This window comes from Pseudochaenichthys georgianus, chromosome 7 (genome assembly GCF_902827115.2).
Source record: "Pseudochaenichthys georgianus chromosome 7, fPseGeo1.2, whole genome shotgun sequence".
Classification (NCBI taxonomy): domain Eukaryota; kingdom Metazoa; phylum Chordata; class Actinopteri; order Perciformes; family Channichthyidae; genus Pseudochaenichthys; species Pseudochaenichthys georgianus.
In genome coordinates, this window is record NC_047509.1 from 13,020,823 (window position 1) to 13,041,074 (window position 20,252).

A 20,252-nucleotide genomic window follows, 5' to 3' on the forward strand; every position below is an offset into this window, starting at 1 on the left:
TGCTGTTGGCAAAGGCAGGAGCTTATTATGGGCTGTTGCAAACCACGGATGCATCACTGGCTACTCCCCTGAGGGAACTTTTACCCACCGAGATGTGCCCGTGAGAGCCCAGCAGCCTTCGTTGGTATGATAATCCTTACACATGGCTGACACAGCTCCAGCTGCAAACTCCACCACTAAAAGCTCAACGCCAGCCTCCAGATGTCCAGCTGCTCTGGTTTTAGTGTGCAAATGACAGCCTTTCAGCTGGCCAAACCTGAGCCAAGTGTGTGCTATTTTGGCCAAAATGTAGCTTTCGCAGGGGAAATGGTACAAGCTTGACTTGGAGTACTGATCCTCTGTGATTTTTGACACTATTCATTCTCATCCATCCATGATTCATTATGCTCTACTACTGTGTCAGAAGATTATTAATTAATCTTAAGATGTGAATGCCTCGCTATCTGTCAAAACCAAGAAGAAGAGGTCAAACAGATGATCGATAAATAAGCTTTACATTCCTTGGTATAATGACTAAAGGAATAATGACCATAACGGCTATCATCATGTCCATTTTACAGGATGGCAGCAGTCACTTATGGCGGTGGACAATCACTGTGGCTATCAGAGGGTTATTACGCTGACAGGCCTGCACATACATACAGCATGTATCCCCGTTTTAACTAGTGACTCACTTCCAGCTCTGTTAAGTCATGCCCCCGTCCACTGATGCTATATGAACTGACAGCACGCTCTGTGCCAGCCCATGTGCTGGCAATGTGATGCATTGTATTGCAGATGTTGTCTCATGCAATACGCACATGCATCGTACAGTTGCTGTCTCCGGCAGAGGCATAATCAGAGCTATGCTGCAAGTTGTGTTTCTCAGTCTGGAGACCTAGCACACGGCGCTGTCAGAGGCTCAAAGTAAAGGAATGTGCTGTCAGTGCCTTACAGCTCCGTGACGCACTCTCTTTTTCTCATCAGTGCTGGCGTCACTTGAACAGGGGCATCACATTAAAAATCTCTCAGCCAATAATGGGAAATTGGCATTCCTGCTGTAATGGCTTTATGGCATGAATGCCCTCTGAGCACGCATGACATTATCTCAATGAAGGGTACAGCCCATTGTTGTTTATTAGTCACCTTGTCCGTATGCAATTTTATATATTCAGTGTGCCGAGGACAGGAAAGAGATTATGAATACCAGAAAGTAATCCATGCACAAAGATCAAACCTCCTGGATGGTAATGTCACGGACAATGGGATTACAGAAAGCATTTGGTTTGAGAAGAAAAGTTGTACAAATCGCAACTACAAAACATATTTTTAACATAATCTGGAATGACTCAAAATAGCTAAATATTAGAAAGTCATTCCTATTTCATTCACAAGCCAGCTAAACAACTGCTGAATAATGACGCTGGGCAGCAACACTGATGCAGGAGTTTAGATATCCATGTCATAACACCTCAGGCAAGGGCTGTGGATCTAGCATCATTAATATGGTTTCATTACGTGTATTATTACACAAAACACAACATGTGTGCAGTATCTATCCCGGCAGTGTAGTTTTGCCTTACATTGCTCTGCACCAGTACCCTGCACGTTAATGCCATGTGTTAAAGTAGTTGACAGTAAACAACGTTACTTTAATGTCAACTACTTTAACACATGGCATTAACGGACCTGGTTTGAAAAATGATCATAAATGTAATTGTGTCTTATATCTGCTATGCCTGCATTTCAGGGCACACACGTTTGTTCTACTGTGCTACAAAATATACTTCACATATCTTTCTGTATTTTATGATATTCTACCCAGGGCAATCTGTACATCCCTTGAGGCCAGAGCAGTGAAGTGTAGTATCCTAAAACAGGGGTTCCTAAAGTAGGGGTCGCGAGATGATTACACATTTAAAATGTATACTTTTTTGATCCAATATTTTTAAATTATTAACGTGTGCATAGTAGACATTCTGCAGGGGCGGACTGGCCATCTGTAGAATCCCCCCTTTGACAATCCACTAGCGCACCCCCCCCCCCCCGTTGACAGCGGTCGCCAGGGCTGAAAAGTTTGGGAACCCTGTCCTAAAAGACCAAAAAGTCTTTGGTTAAATCCAGGTTATCCTCCTCGTGGCCTTCCAGCATTAGCAGTCCAGAGGGAATGCGGCCTGTCAGCGATGAAATGACATTTACAACAGAACAGTCCGGCTGCAGCTCCTCATTAAAAGGAGTATTGTCAAGCATTGTGAGACTCAGACTGTTTGACAGACAGTCAAACCAACGCATTGATGTCAATCTTCAGCACATGTCCTCTGTCTCCGAAAAATTCAGTGTCACAAAGTCATCGGCACCACACTTTCCTGAGCACTGCCTCAAGGGCCTGGTCATGTGACTGTGTGGTTAAAGCTTCCTTTGGTCTTAATCTGAAAGGAAATAGGGAGGAAAGAAACCAGCCTCTAACAGGCTGAGATATTCGCAAAAGATTGATGAGTGGTACAGTAAAGAAACTTAGCAATCTGAAGAATGTATTTGTGCATTCATGTGCGCCGTAAACATGGAAACAAGACAGTGATTGAAGCCAGTGGATGGCGGGGGCACTTCGTCTGTGAAGGACTCCGTCGAGACCAGTGAAGGTGTCATTTTCATTATGATGACTGATCCCCATGTATGGTACATAGATCACTACATGACAGGGTAATTCAGTTCGACATTATGCACCAGCTGACAAGAACATGTGTGGAAAATTCCAGTGTTCACATGCACGGTTACACTTACGGGGCTCTAGAGGAATCTGAGGGTCTGATGGGATGCAAGCTACACACATTACAGCAAAGAAAACATAAATGTGCCTTTGCAGAGAAATAATGTAACGGAATGCTTATTCAGCTAAATACTGAAGCTGTGGGAAAATAATGTGTTCAGAAAGGATACCAAAAGTACAAACCCTAGCATAAAAACACAATCTAATGTTTTTATTTTTTGTCATCCCCTCAGATCTGACATATGATTTACAGAAGAGTGGACGCAAGCTTTCCACGGAGACTGTATCGCTATCCCAAAAATAACACCTCAGACTCAGCCGCATTTCACACACACACACACACACACACACACACACACACACACACACACACACACACACACACACACACACACACACACACACACACACACACACACACACACACACACACACACACACACACACACACACACACACACACACACACACACACACACACACACACACACACACACACACACACACGGCAGAAGCTGCAAGGAGCGTGTGTGCCCAGTAAGAGCTGTCACAGCATCATCGAGAAAGTAGTTATTTCCTCAGCCGCCCGGGGCTCCAAAACCATCACTCACATGCCTCTGTTGTGATTTCAGTCAGAATGGTGAGAAAACACAAAACAGCACTCAGGTTTCAAGCTTTTGCATCAAGCCACACAGTATAATTCATTGTGACATGTTTGCATCTCATCCACACATACAAACGTTTGCCGCCCCTCCCCTGGAGAGAGACGTTGTTTACTCAGGACATGGGAAGGGAACATGAGCGGACAGAGCGAGGTCCGGATGCCATAGGTGAGTCAGCATAGACACCGGAGAGGCAGACACCGTGTTTTCCTCCACTCACACCCACTCCACTGCTGTCTCCATGAATGGGAGCTACTCCTACGCCTGTCGTCCTATCTGATGGCATTGATACTGAACATGCTACTCACATGTCGTAGAGTCTGTAACCCATGGCGGAGCCCGGTCTGCTTGACTGGGACCCGGGGTCTCGCGCCCGCCTGGGGTCCGTGCTGCTCACCACGGCGCGCCACACGCTGGGTTTGTCCATCCTGTATGCTGGTCAATGGGACTGCGTGATTGAGACAGCGTGCGCACACGGGCTCACTCACATACACTCTCCCCTCTCCCTCCCAGTCACAAACACAAGGCAGCTAGAGAGCGGTGTGTGTGATGTAACGAGGAGCGTCCAAGAGGCTGGCGGCTGGTGGGGGGGGGTGGCTGCTGATGGAGGAGGAAGGGTGGAGGGAGGGTTGTCATTGAGCCAAGAAGCTAAAGGAGCTGTCTGTTAGGAACTGATGTAAAGCCTCTGTGTTAAAGCAGAGGATGAAGGGTAAGTCTGTACTGGAGTCAGTGCCTGGGGGGGGGGGGGCACTCCTAAATAAAAAGCACGAGGAGACGACCTGCAGCAGAGCTTCTGGAGATTACGCTGCCTTTCATAAACACAGAGAAGCATCTGCGTACGCCTCTCTCCACCCTCTTATCTGTCCTGAGTAGTACAGTCCTCAGCAGGGCCACAGGATTGGCTCCTTGGTCTCCATAGAAACAGGAGGATGTGTCAGAGGTAGGGCTCATTAACATGCCTTCTCTCCCCTCCCTCCCATTTTGTTTTCACTCCCTCTCTCTTTTCCCATATCTCTTCTTCTCATATATTCGCCCCCCCTACCCTCCATCTCCATCCATCTCTCTTCTGAAATCAATGCACTTTTCTCTGTAGTGTCTTTCCAAACAAAAGCGCTTTCCAGTCCAGTGAGGATTGGTGCAAAAAGGTAAAGATGATGAGTTGCTGACTGTGGTTAATTATGTCTGCAGAAAAAAGAAACACTACAGAACTTAGACAGAGGAGATAATGGAAGCAATTGAAAAACTTAAATAGATCATTTTTGAGTTAACGACTACCTTTCCACCATTCCCACAAAGAGAAATAGAAAGTATATGGCTTGCACAGAAATTGCATCATGTACAAGTGATGCCAAAAGCAGAGAGGAAGTGTGAAATATTGAGCAGAAGAAGGCTGCAAGATGTCATCTTCATTCTGGGAAATAATAGATATGGTCTGCAAACTCAAGATGGTTTACAGATACAGTACACTGTGCTGCTGTTAGGACACAGATGGTAGTCTTGTGAACAGTTTCACCAGGTAACAGCATCCAAAGCATGATGGAAGGCAGGCAGGAGATTGTCTATGGAGACAAGCTCTCATCAGGACATAATAAAGCTCCAAACAAACAGGCACACACACAGTGGGCTGAAGACAGAAACTCAGGGCTGATGGCTTACAATCTCCAGGGGAGGATGTGTTTCACCCCGGGCAGACCCGACAGCACACAGCGCTGTCGATGTATTGAGTATTAACGCCAAGGTGACTAGTACCATCAGACCTTTATCTTTTTCTCAATGAACGTGTGTAGTGGCTAATTGTAGGTGTGCGTCATCTCACTTCAATTACACTGGCTGTGTGCTCTGTAATTACCCAGCACGAGTGCTGATCACTCCAGCGCTGACGTGCTCTTGTCACTGAGCCATCTGTGTGTGCGTGACTGTTTGTGGGCTTGTTTGTGTCAGCTCTCGGTGCAGAGTGGAAACACTGTATATCATTTCACTAAAACTGCTCACATTCACACATCCAGAGCAGAACATCGTTGGTTTCCTCAGAGGACAAACCCTTTTGCATTTGTGGGCACTAAATGAGCTTTCCTTTTGCGCCACTTTTAGCCATTTAAAAGGCCAAGGCAACGGTTTTAATGCAATTTACTTCTCATTTCAACATTTAAATTGTGGGAAGCAGAAGATATTGCAGCCCCTAACAAGTAGACTAGTTATCATTCTCAGTCCTTGCTAGCACTGCCTAGAAATGAGCTGAATGAACTAGAAATGCCACATACAAAAGCCCTGCAGAGACAGTTCTTCAGTGAGCTCGTCCGATACAATTCAAAACACACTTCAACCAAAGCTTGGCGTGTAATTTAACCTCCAGTTTGACAGTTGACCAAATTCTCTGTGTCTGTATATATGTATGTGCACGCTTGGTTAAAGGTTGTGGGGGGAGGGGGCTTTCACAGGACTCACGGTGTACGGTATCTGCAAACCCTGAGCAAAATGTGTTTGTAGTCCAGGCGCGTACACACACACACACACCATGTATACATCACTTCAGGGGACATTACATTGACTTATATGCATTTCCTGGAGACTTATCCTAACCTTAACCATAACATGCCTAACCCTAATCCTAACCAAGTCTTCACCCTAAAATGAATGATTCCCCTCATGGGGACCTCCAATTTGTCCCCATCTCTCTCTCTCACACACACACACACACACACACACACACACACACACACACACACACACACACACACACACACACACACACACACACACACACACACACACACACACACACACACACACACACACACACACACACACACACACACACACACACACACACACACACACACACACACACACACACACACACACACACACACACACACACACACACACACACACACACACACACACACACACACACACACACACACACACACACACACACACACACACACACACACACACACACACACACACACACACACACACACACACACACACACACACACACACACACACACACACACACACTTTCAGATTGACTAATAACCTTATATTCATGGTTTCAGCAATGCACTCTTCAACGCAGAAGCACAGACTCCACACACAAACACAATCAAGCGCACACACAGGATGCAGTTATTGTAATATATATTTATATTTCTGGCCTTGGGTGACCCTCCACACATCAAGGCTTGTTCATATAAAGATACAAATCTTGCATACGTTGGCTTTCTTGTGCCAACCTCCCCGCTCCTCTGTCACCATATGGCTCCTTTAAACCAGCTGGCCCTTGGTATAATGTGTGCTGTTGGACTATGGCTGTAGGATTCTGAGCAGCACTCAGAAGCACAGATGCATTGAATGCACACACAAAGAGAATGCACATTAACACACACCGAGAAGGCTTTTAGTGTCACAGGAAATGATGATGATGAGTTCCAACCTAATTACAAGTGGAGAGCTTATAATCACCTAATGTGAAATCTTTTGCTGCATGTCACAGCCTCTTTTCACCCCAAATCTCTCAACCACAGTTTTATCAATTAAAAACTAAAAACGCTTTAAAATGATAAACTGAAAAGAAGACACATTGAGATTCGCTCATTTTTTTAAAGTAGAGCTGAATTAAATATTCAATAAAACAAAATGTTTTGTTCAGCAACTACTTTGTTTGTCATATGTAATGTTTGCTGTTTATATGATTATGTTGGGGTTTGGAAAGCATTACAATGTAAGACTGGTTAATTGACAACAATATTGATTGATGGTGAAAAAAATCATTAGATGCAACTCTGTCTTACACCAAATAATGTTTCCCTTGTTCAGTTGTTGCAGTTTTGAATGCATCATGCTACAAATGAGAAAACCATAAAAAAGCCTCATGAGTTGATCAGCTAAAATGGAAAATCACAGAATGTCCTGACATCGCTCGTTTCTCGCTGAATCGGCTGCTGTTCTCTGCTGAGTGGCCTTAGCTGATATAAAGACAGATAACAGAGATAAACAACTGCTGGAGGTCACAAAACAGCAAGTTCTGTACACTTGAAATTTCCAAAACTGATGTAGTACTTCTTCCTATCACAGTACACCCTGTTTATCCTCTAGTAAATCTTAAAAAGTACAAACTGTAGTGTTACTGTGCCGCGTATGTATCCGTCTACACTATATGTAAGAACAACAGTACTGGAGGAACTGTCTGTTCACAACATGAGGAAGCATTATATCGTCCTCGGCTGAGCTGCTCAGTGGGGGTCCCGTCTCTTCTCAAGAGCTTCCAGCCCACTTCAAAACACATCAGAACGGGAGAGAGAGAGAGTCAAAGAGAGAGACAAGTGGGAGAAAACTGACATTGACTAAAGCACTGAGAGCTGCACACCACAAGATGGCAGTGCATCCCCTCCTTGTATGACTTACTGCAGCCTGATGGGATCAATATGACTGAAAACATTCCCCCCAGGAGGATTATAGTTAGGCACATGTGACAGACCAAGGGAGGGAGAGCACATGCCTCATTTAGCAACATTAGTTAAACATATGTGGATTCAACAACATATTTTCTTTCCTATTCCTTTTCATCACAGCCAATGTTATCTAGTGATTTCAGCATTGTTCTGTTTAGGTTTGACTCACTTAAAATACACCTACTGCATAAACTTTACGTTCCACAAAAACATTTTCTTAACCTCTCCAATTAGTGTCAACAGCTGGAACAACTGGACTCCCCAGAGATAGTGACCTCCACCCTGTGCTGAAGAGGAGAAGCTTGGTTTCTCTGCTGTGGTTTCCATGTAACAACAACGCAGCTCAGCGGTTGCTCTCTGGCAGAGGGCACAGCGCTGTGCTAAAGCTCCTTCTTTCACAGACTTGGCCGCAAGCCTGAGAACATCAGAGGAGGAAGACAGACGAGCTTTTCATAGCGGGCCAAACAAAGAGCTGTCTCTCTGCTCCTGACTGAAGTACACACAGAGCCATCACTTGACCCCCAGGATATCTGCTGAGGCTCTGACTGCTACTGCAGAAGTTTACGCTTACGTGAAAAGCTGCTGTCAGTCATATTGATGTGAAGTTATAGCAACACTAACACTCTGCACTCGCACGAAAACATACAGTACACATGATGTGTACCGTGAAGGTGTGCAGATCCTTTACCTGAAATAAAAAAATACAAATAAAAGTAATGCATTTAAATCTTACTTAAAGGGGACCTATCATGCAAAATGCACTTTTGTACGTCTTTTATACATGAATATGTGTCCCCGGTGTGTCAGGGAACTCACTAAGTGTCAGAAAACACAACCCTCTCTCTTTTCCTCCATACCCAAATCTCTAAAAAACGGGGCTGCAACGGATCTGATACAGACTGATCCAGATTTGAAAATTCTCTGACGTCAGGAACGAGGAGCTCCGCCTATGCAACTCTCCACCTATCAGGAGGAGACAGCCACGGCCATTGCTGTTCGAAAGCACTGGAGACATTGTAGTACATATGCCAGGCCTGTAGGTGGCGCTGTAGTCTGCCACAAAAGCAGCGAAGAAGACTTCTCAGATTCAGCCCTTGCAAAAACAGGGCTGGAAAAGAGCAAATAGAGCGAAATGAGGCATGGCTAAAATGCATGATTTGTTTGGTATTTTGAAAAAAAAACTTTGCAGACATGTTTTATATAGGTATGGCCCTACAATATATTATTCAAATATAGCATGATAGGTCCACTTTAAGAAAAATGAATGATGTGTCATCAGCAAAATATACTTACAAATATATACAAAATGCCGCCTGTCCCTCATACACAATGTATTGAAGTTACTATTATACCTTATACTACTTATACCTTCTTCATAATCTACACAATGGCCCCTGTTGACTAACACAGCATCAACAAGTGGGAATGAGGTGATTAAGGAGGAGGAGAGGCAGTGATCTGATTTACAGAGGAGGATCTGTGAAAGCAGGGAATGTGGTTGAAAGTGTGTACATGGGGAAAGGAGGGAAAGGAAGCAGGAACACAAGAGTAGAAATACAGCAGACAGAAAACAAAGGCTACAATTCAGTTGAGTCTGGGGGCTTTACAGAGCCAGCCTGGTACAAGATCTTAAATCAAAGGCCAATTAGAATGGGGATTAAGTATTCATTAGGCCATAAATATGCAATATCACAGAGTCATAATGGAAAGCTAGTCCAGAGCTCCTTGATCAGGTCGTGCTGTTCCTTCATGTCTCATTTTGTATGACCCAGGAAGGGGAAAACAAAAATCCACCCTCAGAATCTAATCCCTCTGTCATCTGCACATTCTACTCCTCACTCGCAGGAGATCTCATCGCAAACACAATTCAGCAGCGGCACCAGTAATATCTTGTTGCATATACACAGACAAATCCCTCCACTTGAGAAATAGAGCTGAAAAAGCAGCTGAGAACAAGCGATCAGGCTCTCCAGTTTTATTACCTGGGGAAAGTATGCCTCGCTCTCTCACCTCATCCCAACAAAGCCCCCCCCCTGCTCAATCTGAGCAGCGAAACAGAGTTATGGAATTGCAAAAGCCTCCTATCAGACCGGGAGATGAATCTAAAGCGCACGGAGGACTCTTTGCTTGATATTACTGTGGCATGGAGCTGATGAAAAGATAAGCTATGTGAGAGACTCCCACAGTATCACTAATCTCTCACTACATCTAATTTACCAGGGAAGTGGAAATGGGGAATACAGAGAGAGAAAATCATTGGTTAAGAAGAAGGGAGGCTTGAGGTGGATCGATTGCACTTGTATCACCAGAGGCTTTTAAAATCACACTGATCAGTCATACATTATTTTTAACTTGAAATGTAACACCTGTGCGCTGTCACTAGACAGGTGGGTGTCTTTTCATTACTGCTGAAGAGACGCATTAACTGCAGGCACAATGTGCTTGTTCTTCCTTGACTGATAAAAGAAAAAACTTCTGCCTCTCTGAGTTATAACAGAGTTACATATTTTGTTATAATGAAGCGGCTTGTTCTTGTGCTGAAAGAAATAGTAATTCATATTTATCAAGTGTTCCATGTCTTCAGTGAAGACCCATCACATATAATGTCACGGCCAAATGACTGCTGCTGACATTATGAGTGTCCGTTGCAATGATCGCGCTGTGACAGTACATTTTGGTTATTATGGCTTGATACCAAATCAACATAATCGTGTGCGTCCACAATGTTCTACAACTCTCGCCTTTGAGAAAAAAACAGAACAGAGCGAACAGAAGATTATCAGAAGAAGACAAAGTGCTAGGTAACATCTTCACAAGTCGCCATACAAGCAGCCCTTAAAAATGTCACGTGATCACAATTCATCATCACCTGTATTTTTCCATATCAAACTTAAATAGAAGGAGTCTCTGTATGTGTGTGTGTGTGTGTGTGTGTGTGTGTGTGTGTGTGTGTGTGTGTGTCTGTTCATACGATTTACTTGTGACAGGTGAATTGCTGAAAGCCCAGGGAAGCACCGTTTCAAGTGTGAAATTATTTGAAAAATCTGTCAAAAAACCTTACTGTGTATTAATGCATAACATGTGTGTACATTATTGTACCTATTGTGAACAAAAGGTTGTTATGTGATGAACTCCTGTGTAAAGAAGGATCATTATTTAAATTTGGCCAATAAAATAATCAAAATAAAGAGTTTTTTTTTATTTTATTTAAGCCATATTTCAAGAACTGATTGTGACAATTCAAACTTTCCTGACTTACTTATAAATGTAGAACGTTTTTTTTGTTAAAACTCTGAGTCGGAGATTATCAGCGACATTTTGGTGCAGCACCAATTTAAATGAAGTGTTTAAATATCACAAGGACTCGTATCCATGTGAGACACTGCCAAGACTGCTACGACTGAATGCTGGCCAGCATTTATTGTATTGTGTTATGATCCTTTAAAATAGTTTATGTGTGGCTTTGCTGAATGCAAAACAATGAAGACAGACACACAGAACAGAACAGATACACATGAAAACACACACACATCTCCCCCTCAGCCAAAAGGATCAACAGCAGAGCAGAGTGAAGTGAAAGGCACATGGCAGAAAGAGCCTTAAACTCTCCTTTGTTACTCAGAGTCAAAGCAACTTATAATAAGCCACATGGGCAGAGTGTAAACTGTGTTTCCAGTGATCCAGCGCAGCAAAGATCCTGTAATTAACTCTTAGAGAATGTGATGACGAAACAGAAGCTGGGGACTTCAAAGACAAACCGAGCGCGTTCCCATGAGTTCAGACACATTACGGAAGTGGGCTCTGTTTAACAGGCCCATTAAATCATTGTGCTGCTGTGACTCCCCATCTGGTGAAATCAAAACGTTACAATACTAACAACAGTAAATAAAAACGGGCAATAAAGAAAGAATTCAAACAACTGGTAGAATGTTATAGGAAGTGGAAGGTTCTTTCATGGCTGTTTTTTAATTAATTTTTTTAAACACACTTTTAAAGACACTAACTCTCAAGCACAACAAGCGCTCCTTCATTTCCCAAGGCCTGTTTGCTGCCACATTTAATAAATGTTTACTGTGCCGTTAAGCCCAAATGACCTCCGATATGATCAAGGCCTTACAGAGAGAATGCGGCGTTAAATAAGCACAACAGCTGATACAATGCAGAGTTCATGAACATACACATGGTAATACTTCTCCTTCTCTACCGCCTGTGTCACTCGTTCACCATATCCCCCCCGCGGCTGAAACATAGCCTCATGAGCTGCCTTACACCGTCCAATCGTCAGCAAATAACACTGTTTGCAGCAGGCAGGCCGGGGGGTCTGTGATCCTATGAAGCTATTGCAGGAATCAATAGGCTCTGCAGTGGTATCATTAGAGGGCTGGGAGATAATCACAGGTTCTGTTGTGAAATAGTCATTCACCATAATGAATATCATAAAGCAACTGAATTATTTATACATCCGATGGAGCTCCTGGTCCAGATCTGTGCAAATGTTGAGACGTCAAATCAGAGTCGAGACCACAAATAAACGAAGCATTGCAATAATATCCGCTTGACGACCTTTAGGTAGTACCATGGGAGTTTTAAAAGAGGGACGTAAACTCTTACAGAAAGATTTACACTTCACCCTGACCGCACAGCGTCACGTGTACCTCTGTAGAGCCCCCGCCTGAATCTATCCATCAAGATGTGTTTCTTTCATTTCATTGACGTTGTTTAATTATAACTAGGTGTTTGCAGTTCATATATTTATTTGGTTTGTTATTTTTATCTTTTCTTGAATATCATTTACCTCTGTTATGTATCTGTTTATTTATTGTGTTGTTTTTCAATAACAAATGCATTTCTTTCTTTAACAAAATAATAATTTAGTTTTTGGGAAAAGGGGTGAGATTAAATAAGTGTAAACTTCTTCCCACCCCTTTTCGGAAGTTTAATTAAGTAGATTATTTGTTTATACATAATTTAGAATCAGTAATATTTTTGTATATCAATTTGACACTACTTAATTTTGTATTGTATATTAATTCTCATGTTACATTTTTGTATTATTGTTTTACACATTCGAAATAAATCTAATCAAATAATCTAATCAAGAGACAGAACAGGATAGGCACAATTAGATACACCGAGTGAGAGAGGGTGGAAGAAGAAAGAGAAGCAGATGTTTTTTTAATGGGGTGGAAGAAAAAAGAGAATATCTGAGAGAAAAAAGGAATCAAAAGGGAGAGGGGAGCATCTTGGGTTTTAAAAAGCATTCATTCAGCCTTGAGCGGGGCTTGGTGGGTGAAGAGAGGTCTTCCCTCTGGACAGGACTGAACTGGAAGGCAGCTGCAGACCATGAATACAGCAGCAGGAAATCCTCCAATCAGTTAAAACATGCTTTCTCTCCATGGCACTGAGGAACTGCCACGGAGAAAGTCGTTTCCCCCCCCCTCTATTGATGAGGTCATCTATATTCCTACGTCAGATATGGTCATATAATTTATAATCCGCTGCTTTTGTACCGTTTCCTTTCAAGTTGCAGCCACATGCGTTGAGATCAATTCAGAACCTTCCCTCCTCAGTAAACCGTACAGAGCAATTATCCTGTCCCGCAATAAGCAGCAATCCTGCATCCCTATTGGCTCGGCTGACTGCTCCACTTTCACTGTGACATACAGTAAACACACTTCTTGCTTCCACCTCTCACTGCTGCAGAGCACTCTGACCACACAACAGTCACGGGAAGACAATACGAGCAGGTGGGCACATCACAGTCTCCACAAAAGGCAATATTTTTCACAATGGGGTTTTCTTTCATAATGGACCGCTCTGCAGCAGTATGGAAGAAGATATAAGTGGGAGGGATCATTACAGATGAGGACACGGGGGCAATACTGAAAGGCTGGAGCACAAAATAAACTTTGCAGACTTCATAATGGATCGTAATGTTGACATTATGTTCAGTAAGGAGCAAAAGCAGCCTCACAAGAAGAGGGGTGCTCTCCAACTTACAGCAAACTCACCCAGGGCCTCAACAACTTTGTATCATCCGGACCCTTTCCGGCTTTTAGTTTTTTATTGTATTGAAACTGAACAAATGTATCGACTATACAGCGCCAGTAATACTGAAGTTTTGGAACTTATACTTATATCGATATTTAGATTGATAAATTATGAAAATCATTTCAAACCGAAATACTAATCAAGTTACTAATCCATCAGAAATTGTGACCAAGGCGCTTATGTGACATTTAACAGTTGACAACATGAATGTGTCTAGTGATTAAAATAATTGACATTGTTTCCTAATCACCTGAAGACAATGTGGCATTCCTATAAATGTACTTATTGGCTGACAACTACATTGATATTCATATATTTGCGATAAGTGAGTATTGGCTGAAATATTGGAGAGAAATTATTTACTGACAAATCACAAAACGTAGGTCTTTGTCTTGTCAGATATGTATTTGAAACTTTACAGTATAAGCACATTTAAATGATTTTGTTGACTTTGATGTTTAACTATTTGTCAGCATTTATCCGTGCTGTACTTTCTACTCTACTTCAGTTTCTATATTCAAATTAAGTTAAATAAAGCGTTAAAGATCAAAAGGCCATTTTGACCTCTTTTACTTATAATGGCATTCAAGCCATTTTTACAGCTAATGGAAACTTGAAATAATCTAATTTATAGTTCATATCTTAAAGTAATTCACCTTTTTTATTTTACTTCAAACACTTCACATTTGGCTCTTTTATGCTTTACATTTAAATTGGCTATACTTTCTCCCCAGGCTTTATGGCCAGCTGCTGATTGACATTGAGCAGTACGGGAAAGTCAAGAGTGGAAGACATGAAACACATTGAGGAGGGCGACTGGCGGTTATTCTGGGAGGTCCGGTGATCTACCACCTCTGGTTCAGATATTCACCCAGTAATCTAACTTGGTGATACGCGCACATGTCGGAAATCGTTGAGGTCACATCTTGCTGTCCAGGTTCTTGAATCACACCGCTAATTGAATTTCCTCCCCAGTTTTTTAATTATCACCCCGACCAGGAATACAATTTGGTAAATTAAAAGAGCTAGAACAAATAGTCTGTAAATAAATTAGAGGATAGACAGAAGATTTTATTTAATTAAATCAGCAACTTTGTTTTTTGTTAAAGTTGTTTAATAAAGCAGGAAGTAAAAAGATCCCTGATTTCAGTGTCAGGAATATAAAGATGTGATGCTTCTGTGTATTATTATTTTTAATATCTTTTGCTTTAAGGCTCACAACGTGATGGACATTTCCCATTATGTTTTTGTCTTGCTTAGATAAAACATTACATTTATATATCGGAACATATTAACTGTCTTCCAAAATCCTCATTAGTTGCACCTTCAATTAAGCTAAATACGTGTTATGCAATCACTAAAATCTGCCTTAATCAAGTTTGCGTTTGATAAAAAGCCTGCTAAAAACGTTTTAATTTTAGTATCTCTTTTCTGCAAGTGCAACAGGTCCATATACCATATGTCTTCTATATATTTCACACAAAAAAACCTGCAAACACAAAACCGTGTGAGAAGTTTCCTGTTTTGCTCCGAGCATTTAGATGTGTTACACTCGGGTGGTATTAAAGTGAAAACAGTCCATTTGAACAGTTTGTGGGCTTTTGGTTGTCATTTATTTTCTACGCTGCTCCTGCTGATCATCTTAGCAGGGTAAGTGGCAGAATCACCGCAACAAGCGCTCCAAGGACTACATCATTAGTTAACTATATTGACTCAAATATGCACACTCAGGCTTTGGAAATAAGCTATCCCATCTAAGCTGTTACATTGTCTGTGCATCTCTATTGTACATCTGATCAAATGCATGGGATTGCTTTGTCGTCAGGTCAGGAGGCAGAGAGAAAAGAGGAAGACTGCATGAAAGAAAATGTACATAGTGAAGAGAGAAAGAAAAACACAATTCAAAAAAGATCCCTGGGGTAATTTTCTGCTATTACGGTCTAGAAGCCGCTCTGAGTTGATCGGTGGCCCCCAGAGATCCAGCTCTGGTATTAGGAGCGTTGTTTTTCTGCTGCATAACGCTACCACTACAAACATTTCCTATAATTAAAGTTTTCTTCAAACTTTTCCAATATGATAACTCAAAACATCTAAAACAAGTGGAATGGATTCAGCGGAGGGCTCAGCACAGCAGCTCACACATGGATATACAGTGGGGCAAAAAAGTATTTAGTCAGCCACCAATTGTGTAAGTTCTCCCACTTAAAAAGATGAGAGGCCTGTAATTGTCATCCTAGGTATACCTCAACTATGAGAGACAACATGAGAAAAAAAAAAATCCAGAAAATCACATTGTCTGATTTTTAAAGAATTTATTTGCACATTATGGTGGAAAATAAGTATTTGGTCAATAACAAAAGTTCATCTCAATACTTTGTTATATACCCTTTGTTGGCAATGACAGAGGTCAAACGTTTTCTGTAAGTCTTCACAAGGTTTTCACACACTGTTGCTGGTATTTTGGCCCATTCCTCCATGCAGATCTCCTCTAGAGCAGTGATGTTTTGGGGCTGTCGCTGAGCAACACGGACTTTCAACTCCCTCCAAAGATTTTCTATGGGGTTGAGATCTGGAGACTGGCTAGGCCACTCCAGGACCTTGAAATGCTTCTTACGAAGCAACACCTTCGTTGCCCGGGCGGTGTGTTTGGGATCATTGTCATGCTGAAAGACCCAGCCACGTTTCATCTTCAATGCCCTTGCTGATGGAAGGAGGTTGTCACTCAAAATCTCACGATACATGGCCCCATTCATTCTTTCCTTTACACGGATCAGTCGTCCTGGTCCCTTTGCAGAAAAACAGCCCCAAAGCATGATGTTTCCACCCCCATGTTTCACAGTAGGTATGGTGTTCTTTGGATGCAACTCAGCAATCTTTCTCCTCCAAACACGTCTAGTTGAGTTTTTACCAAAAAGTTCTATTTTGGTTTCATCTGACCATATGACATTCTCCCAATCCTCTTCTGGATCATCTAAATGCTCTCTAGCAAACTTCAGACGGGCCTGGAAATGTACTGGCTTAAGCAGGGGGACATGTCTGGCACTGCAGGATTTGAGTCCCTGGCGGCGTAGTGTGTTACTGATGGTAGCCTTTTAGACCCTCCAGAAAAACACGATTCTGCGATCGCAGAATTTACCGCATAATCAGCAAAATGGCGCAGATTAAAAGGCCGCATAATCCCAGCATTTTTCCACACAAAGTTGAGAAAAAAAAAAGTTAACTCGTCTTGACATGAAGTGATGATGATGATGACGCAACGTCATCAGCTCGCGCATCACAGAAGGTAAACAACACCGTAGAGTGAATGTGTGAAACTCACACGAGAGAGAAAACACCAAGATGAAAAAATCTAATCCATCTCATTTACCGACGAACATTTCTGCTAAAGACCGGGCAAAGCAGTACCCCGATGTCTTGCACGAAAGTGGGGGGAAACTATTCTGCACCCCGTGCAACTGTGTTGGAGCATAAGAGAACATCGACGGTGACGACACACTTTGATTCATTCAAAAATGCTTTCTGCGGACAAGAAAGCCAAACAACTCACGTTCACCGAGGCAACAACCTCCAAAACGCTTTCGAGGGCTACAAGAAACGAGGTGAGAAGCCTACAGGATTGAAGCTGGTCAGATAACGAACGAGTAAATGAAAACAGAATGAGGCGGAGAAGTGTGTGTGTGTGTGTGTGTGTGTGTGTGTGTGTGTGTGTGTGTGTGTGTGTGTGTGTGAGAGAGAGAGAGTGTGATTAAAATAGCCCAATTGCTTTTACAATAAATAAACATTGAATATGTTTAATTGAATAGTAAAGGGGTTTAACGTTAGTGGCAGGTTGTGTGTGTGTGAGAGAATAAATAAGACAGCCCAATATTTATTTTTTCCGCATATTTAGCAACTTTCCGCATATTTCGCAACTTCCCGCAATTTCACCGCATAAAATCACATAAAACCCCGCATGTTTGATCGCATAATCAAGGATTTTTGCCCGCGTTTTTATGAAGGGTCTAGCCTTTGTTACTTTGGTCCCAGCTCTCTGCAGGTCATTGACTAGGTCCCCCCGTATGGTTCTGGGATTTTTGCTCACTGTTCTTGTGATCATTTTGACCCCACGGGTGAGATCTTGCGTGGAGCCCCAGATCGAGGGAGATTATCAGTGGTCTTGTATGTCTTCCATTTTCTAATAATTGCTCCCACAGTTGATTTCTTCACACTAAGCTGCTTACCTATTGCAGATTCAGTCTTCCCAGCCTGGTGCAGGTCTACAATTTAGTTTCTGGTGTCCTTTGACAGCTCTTTGGTCTTGGCCATAGTGGAGTTTGGAGTGTGACTGTTTGAGGTTGTGGACAGGTGTCTTTTATACTGATAACGAGTTCAAACAGGTGCCATTAATACAATTAACAAGTGGAGGACAGAGGAGGCTCTTAAAGAAGAAGTTACAGGTCTGTGAGAGCCAGAGATCTTGTTTGTTTGTAGGTGACCAAATACTTATTTTACCGAGGAATTTACCAATTAATTCATTAAAAATCCTACAATGTGATTTCCTGGATTCTTTCCCCCCATTCTGTCCCTCATAGTTGAAGTGTACCTCGGATGAAAAGTACAGGCCTCTCTCATCTTTTTAAGTGGGAGAACTTGCACAATTGGTGGCTGACTAAATACTTTTTGCCCCACTGTATAATTAATATTTCACTTCCTCTCTTTCCTCTAATGCCCCACAAACACATAGAATATACGACGAAGATAAATCACTCACTGAGAGCCTCACACAGACGCACTGCTGCAATGGAGAGTGATTACCCAGCTATTTTGTTCACATTCCTTCCCAGATAACATGTGACTCACTGCTCTACAGACAACTGCAACATCCTGGATTCAGATCTGGCCCAGGACCTTTGTCACTTCATGTAACGTGATGTTCCTGTCTGAACGAAATCATTCATAACAACAAGTCAACCATGACAGAGCAAGGCCTTTGCGATAAATGTTGTTTTCAGCTTGATTTATACAGTATTCATACTGTCTCTACTGTCATTTGACATTTCTTGTGAGTGTGCAGTGAGGTTTGAAAAATGTGTCTCGGGCACACATTCAGAGTTTGAGCCGCCCACTCACATTCATTGACACAAATGAGAAGGACTACATTGTCTACGACAGAATAAAAAAAAAATACACAATAGAATCCATCTCTCATATCTGGGGAAACATTAAAGCAATCACCTGATATAAATCAGCAAAGTTCAAATTACGGGGTGTTTGGCTGTCATCATTTCAAAATGGCCTGTGTGAGCCCGAACACAAGCAAACAATGCTGCTGAGCTGGAGAGGAAAACAATCAACCTCCGATCACAGCCTTCATCTTGTTTACAGTCATGATCCATTAAACTTATTAGCCTTCAGCTGTGCTTGAAGATTACTTACAGAGCAACAATCACATGGGGACAATCAGAGAAAATGTGTGAGGTGTTAATCAGCGAGAAATAGTTCCTCCTTTCTGCGGCATTACCAAAGTCTAAAAACAACCCACAGATGTTCCTACTCATCAAAAGACGTCTGAACACGGCTCTTGAGCACTGTCCCACCATGCAATTTTTGGGCTGAACATGAATCAAAAGTGGGCTATGGATTAGGCTCACATTGCTTTTTGATGATGAAACACAGCACTAGGAGGCGTTTTTGAAACTCTGTGTTTTTTTTGAAGCCCCCTCAGTCTGTCCCACTGATGCAGCACTCTCTTGTTTTTGTAGAAGTCTCTGCACAGGCTAATGGCTGAGCAGCGATGAAAGCTCATGTACTCAGGCATCACCATTCATTAAGCCCTAACATAATGATCTCCTCCCACAGTGCATTGGTAACTAGAGTTCATTGTGCACATCAGGACCAGCAGCACTGAAACTGCTGACTGGAGAACAGCTGCAAAGACTCAAACATTAGGGCACAGCGACGCTTTCAAGCTGTCAGGACCGATTTATCTGCCACAGAAAGGCTAATTACTGGGGCATCGATATCAGTGGCGACTGGTCATTAGGGGCAGGCACAGCCCCACCTAGTGTCAGCAGAAAGTATTAAAATAATTATTACAACAAAATGCAAAAAATAAATTAAAAAATATATAAAATATATTTTAAGATCATGTCTAATCATCTGATTCGTCTGTACATTGCTGTTTTAGTATGTGTTCTTCTAATTAGTGTCTACAGTGTGTGCCTATTGAGCTGTTTAGAGCCATGTGGGACAAAACCTGATCCTGCCCCTCCCTCTGACTGTCTAAGTGAACGGTGACTGCAAAAACTACACTGCGCATGCTCAGAGTATTTTCCTATTTAATGTGTGTGGCAAAAA

The 20,252-nt window shown here is 42.3% G+C and overlaps 1 protein-coding gene across 4 annotated transcripts in view; it reads right to left on the reverse strand.

Moving 5' to 3' along the window:
- Positions 1 to 20,252, reverse strand: part of LOC117449601 (IQ motif and SEC7 domain-containing protein 1-like) — a 105,524-nt gene that overhangs the window by 47,231 nt on the left and 38,041 nt on the right. The window contains exon 1 of one of the 4 annotated variants that reach the window (XM_034087367.2): positions 3,717 to 3,939. The exons of the other annotated variants lie outside the window; for them this stretch is intronic. Coding sequence (XP_033943258.1) covers positions 3,717 to 3,835 — 119 coding nt within the window. The 5' untranslated portion in view covers positions 3,836 to 3,939. Of the gene's footprint in view, positions 1 to 3,716; positions 3,940 to 20,252 lie in introns of those variants that run through there. 4 annotated transcript variants of the gene reach the window in all.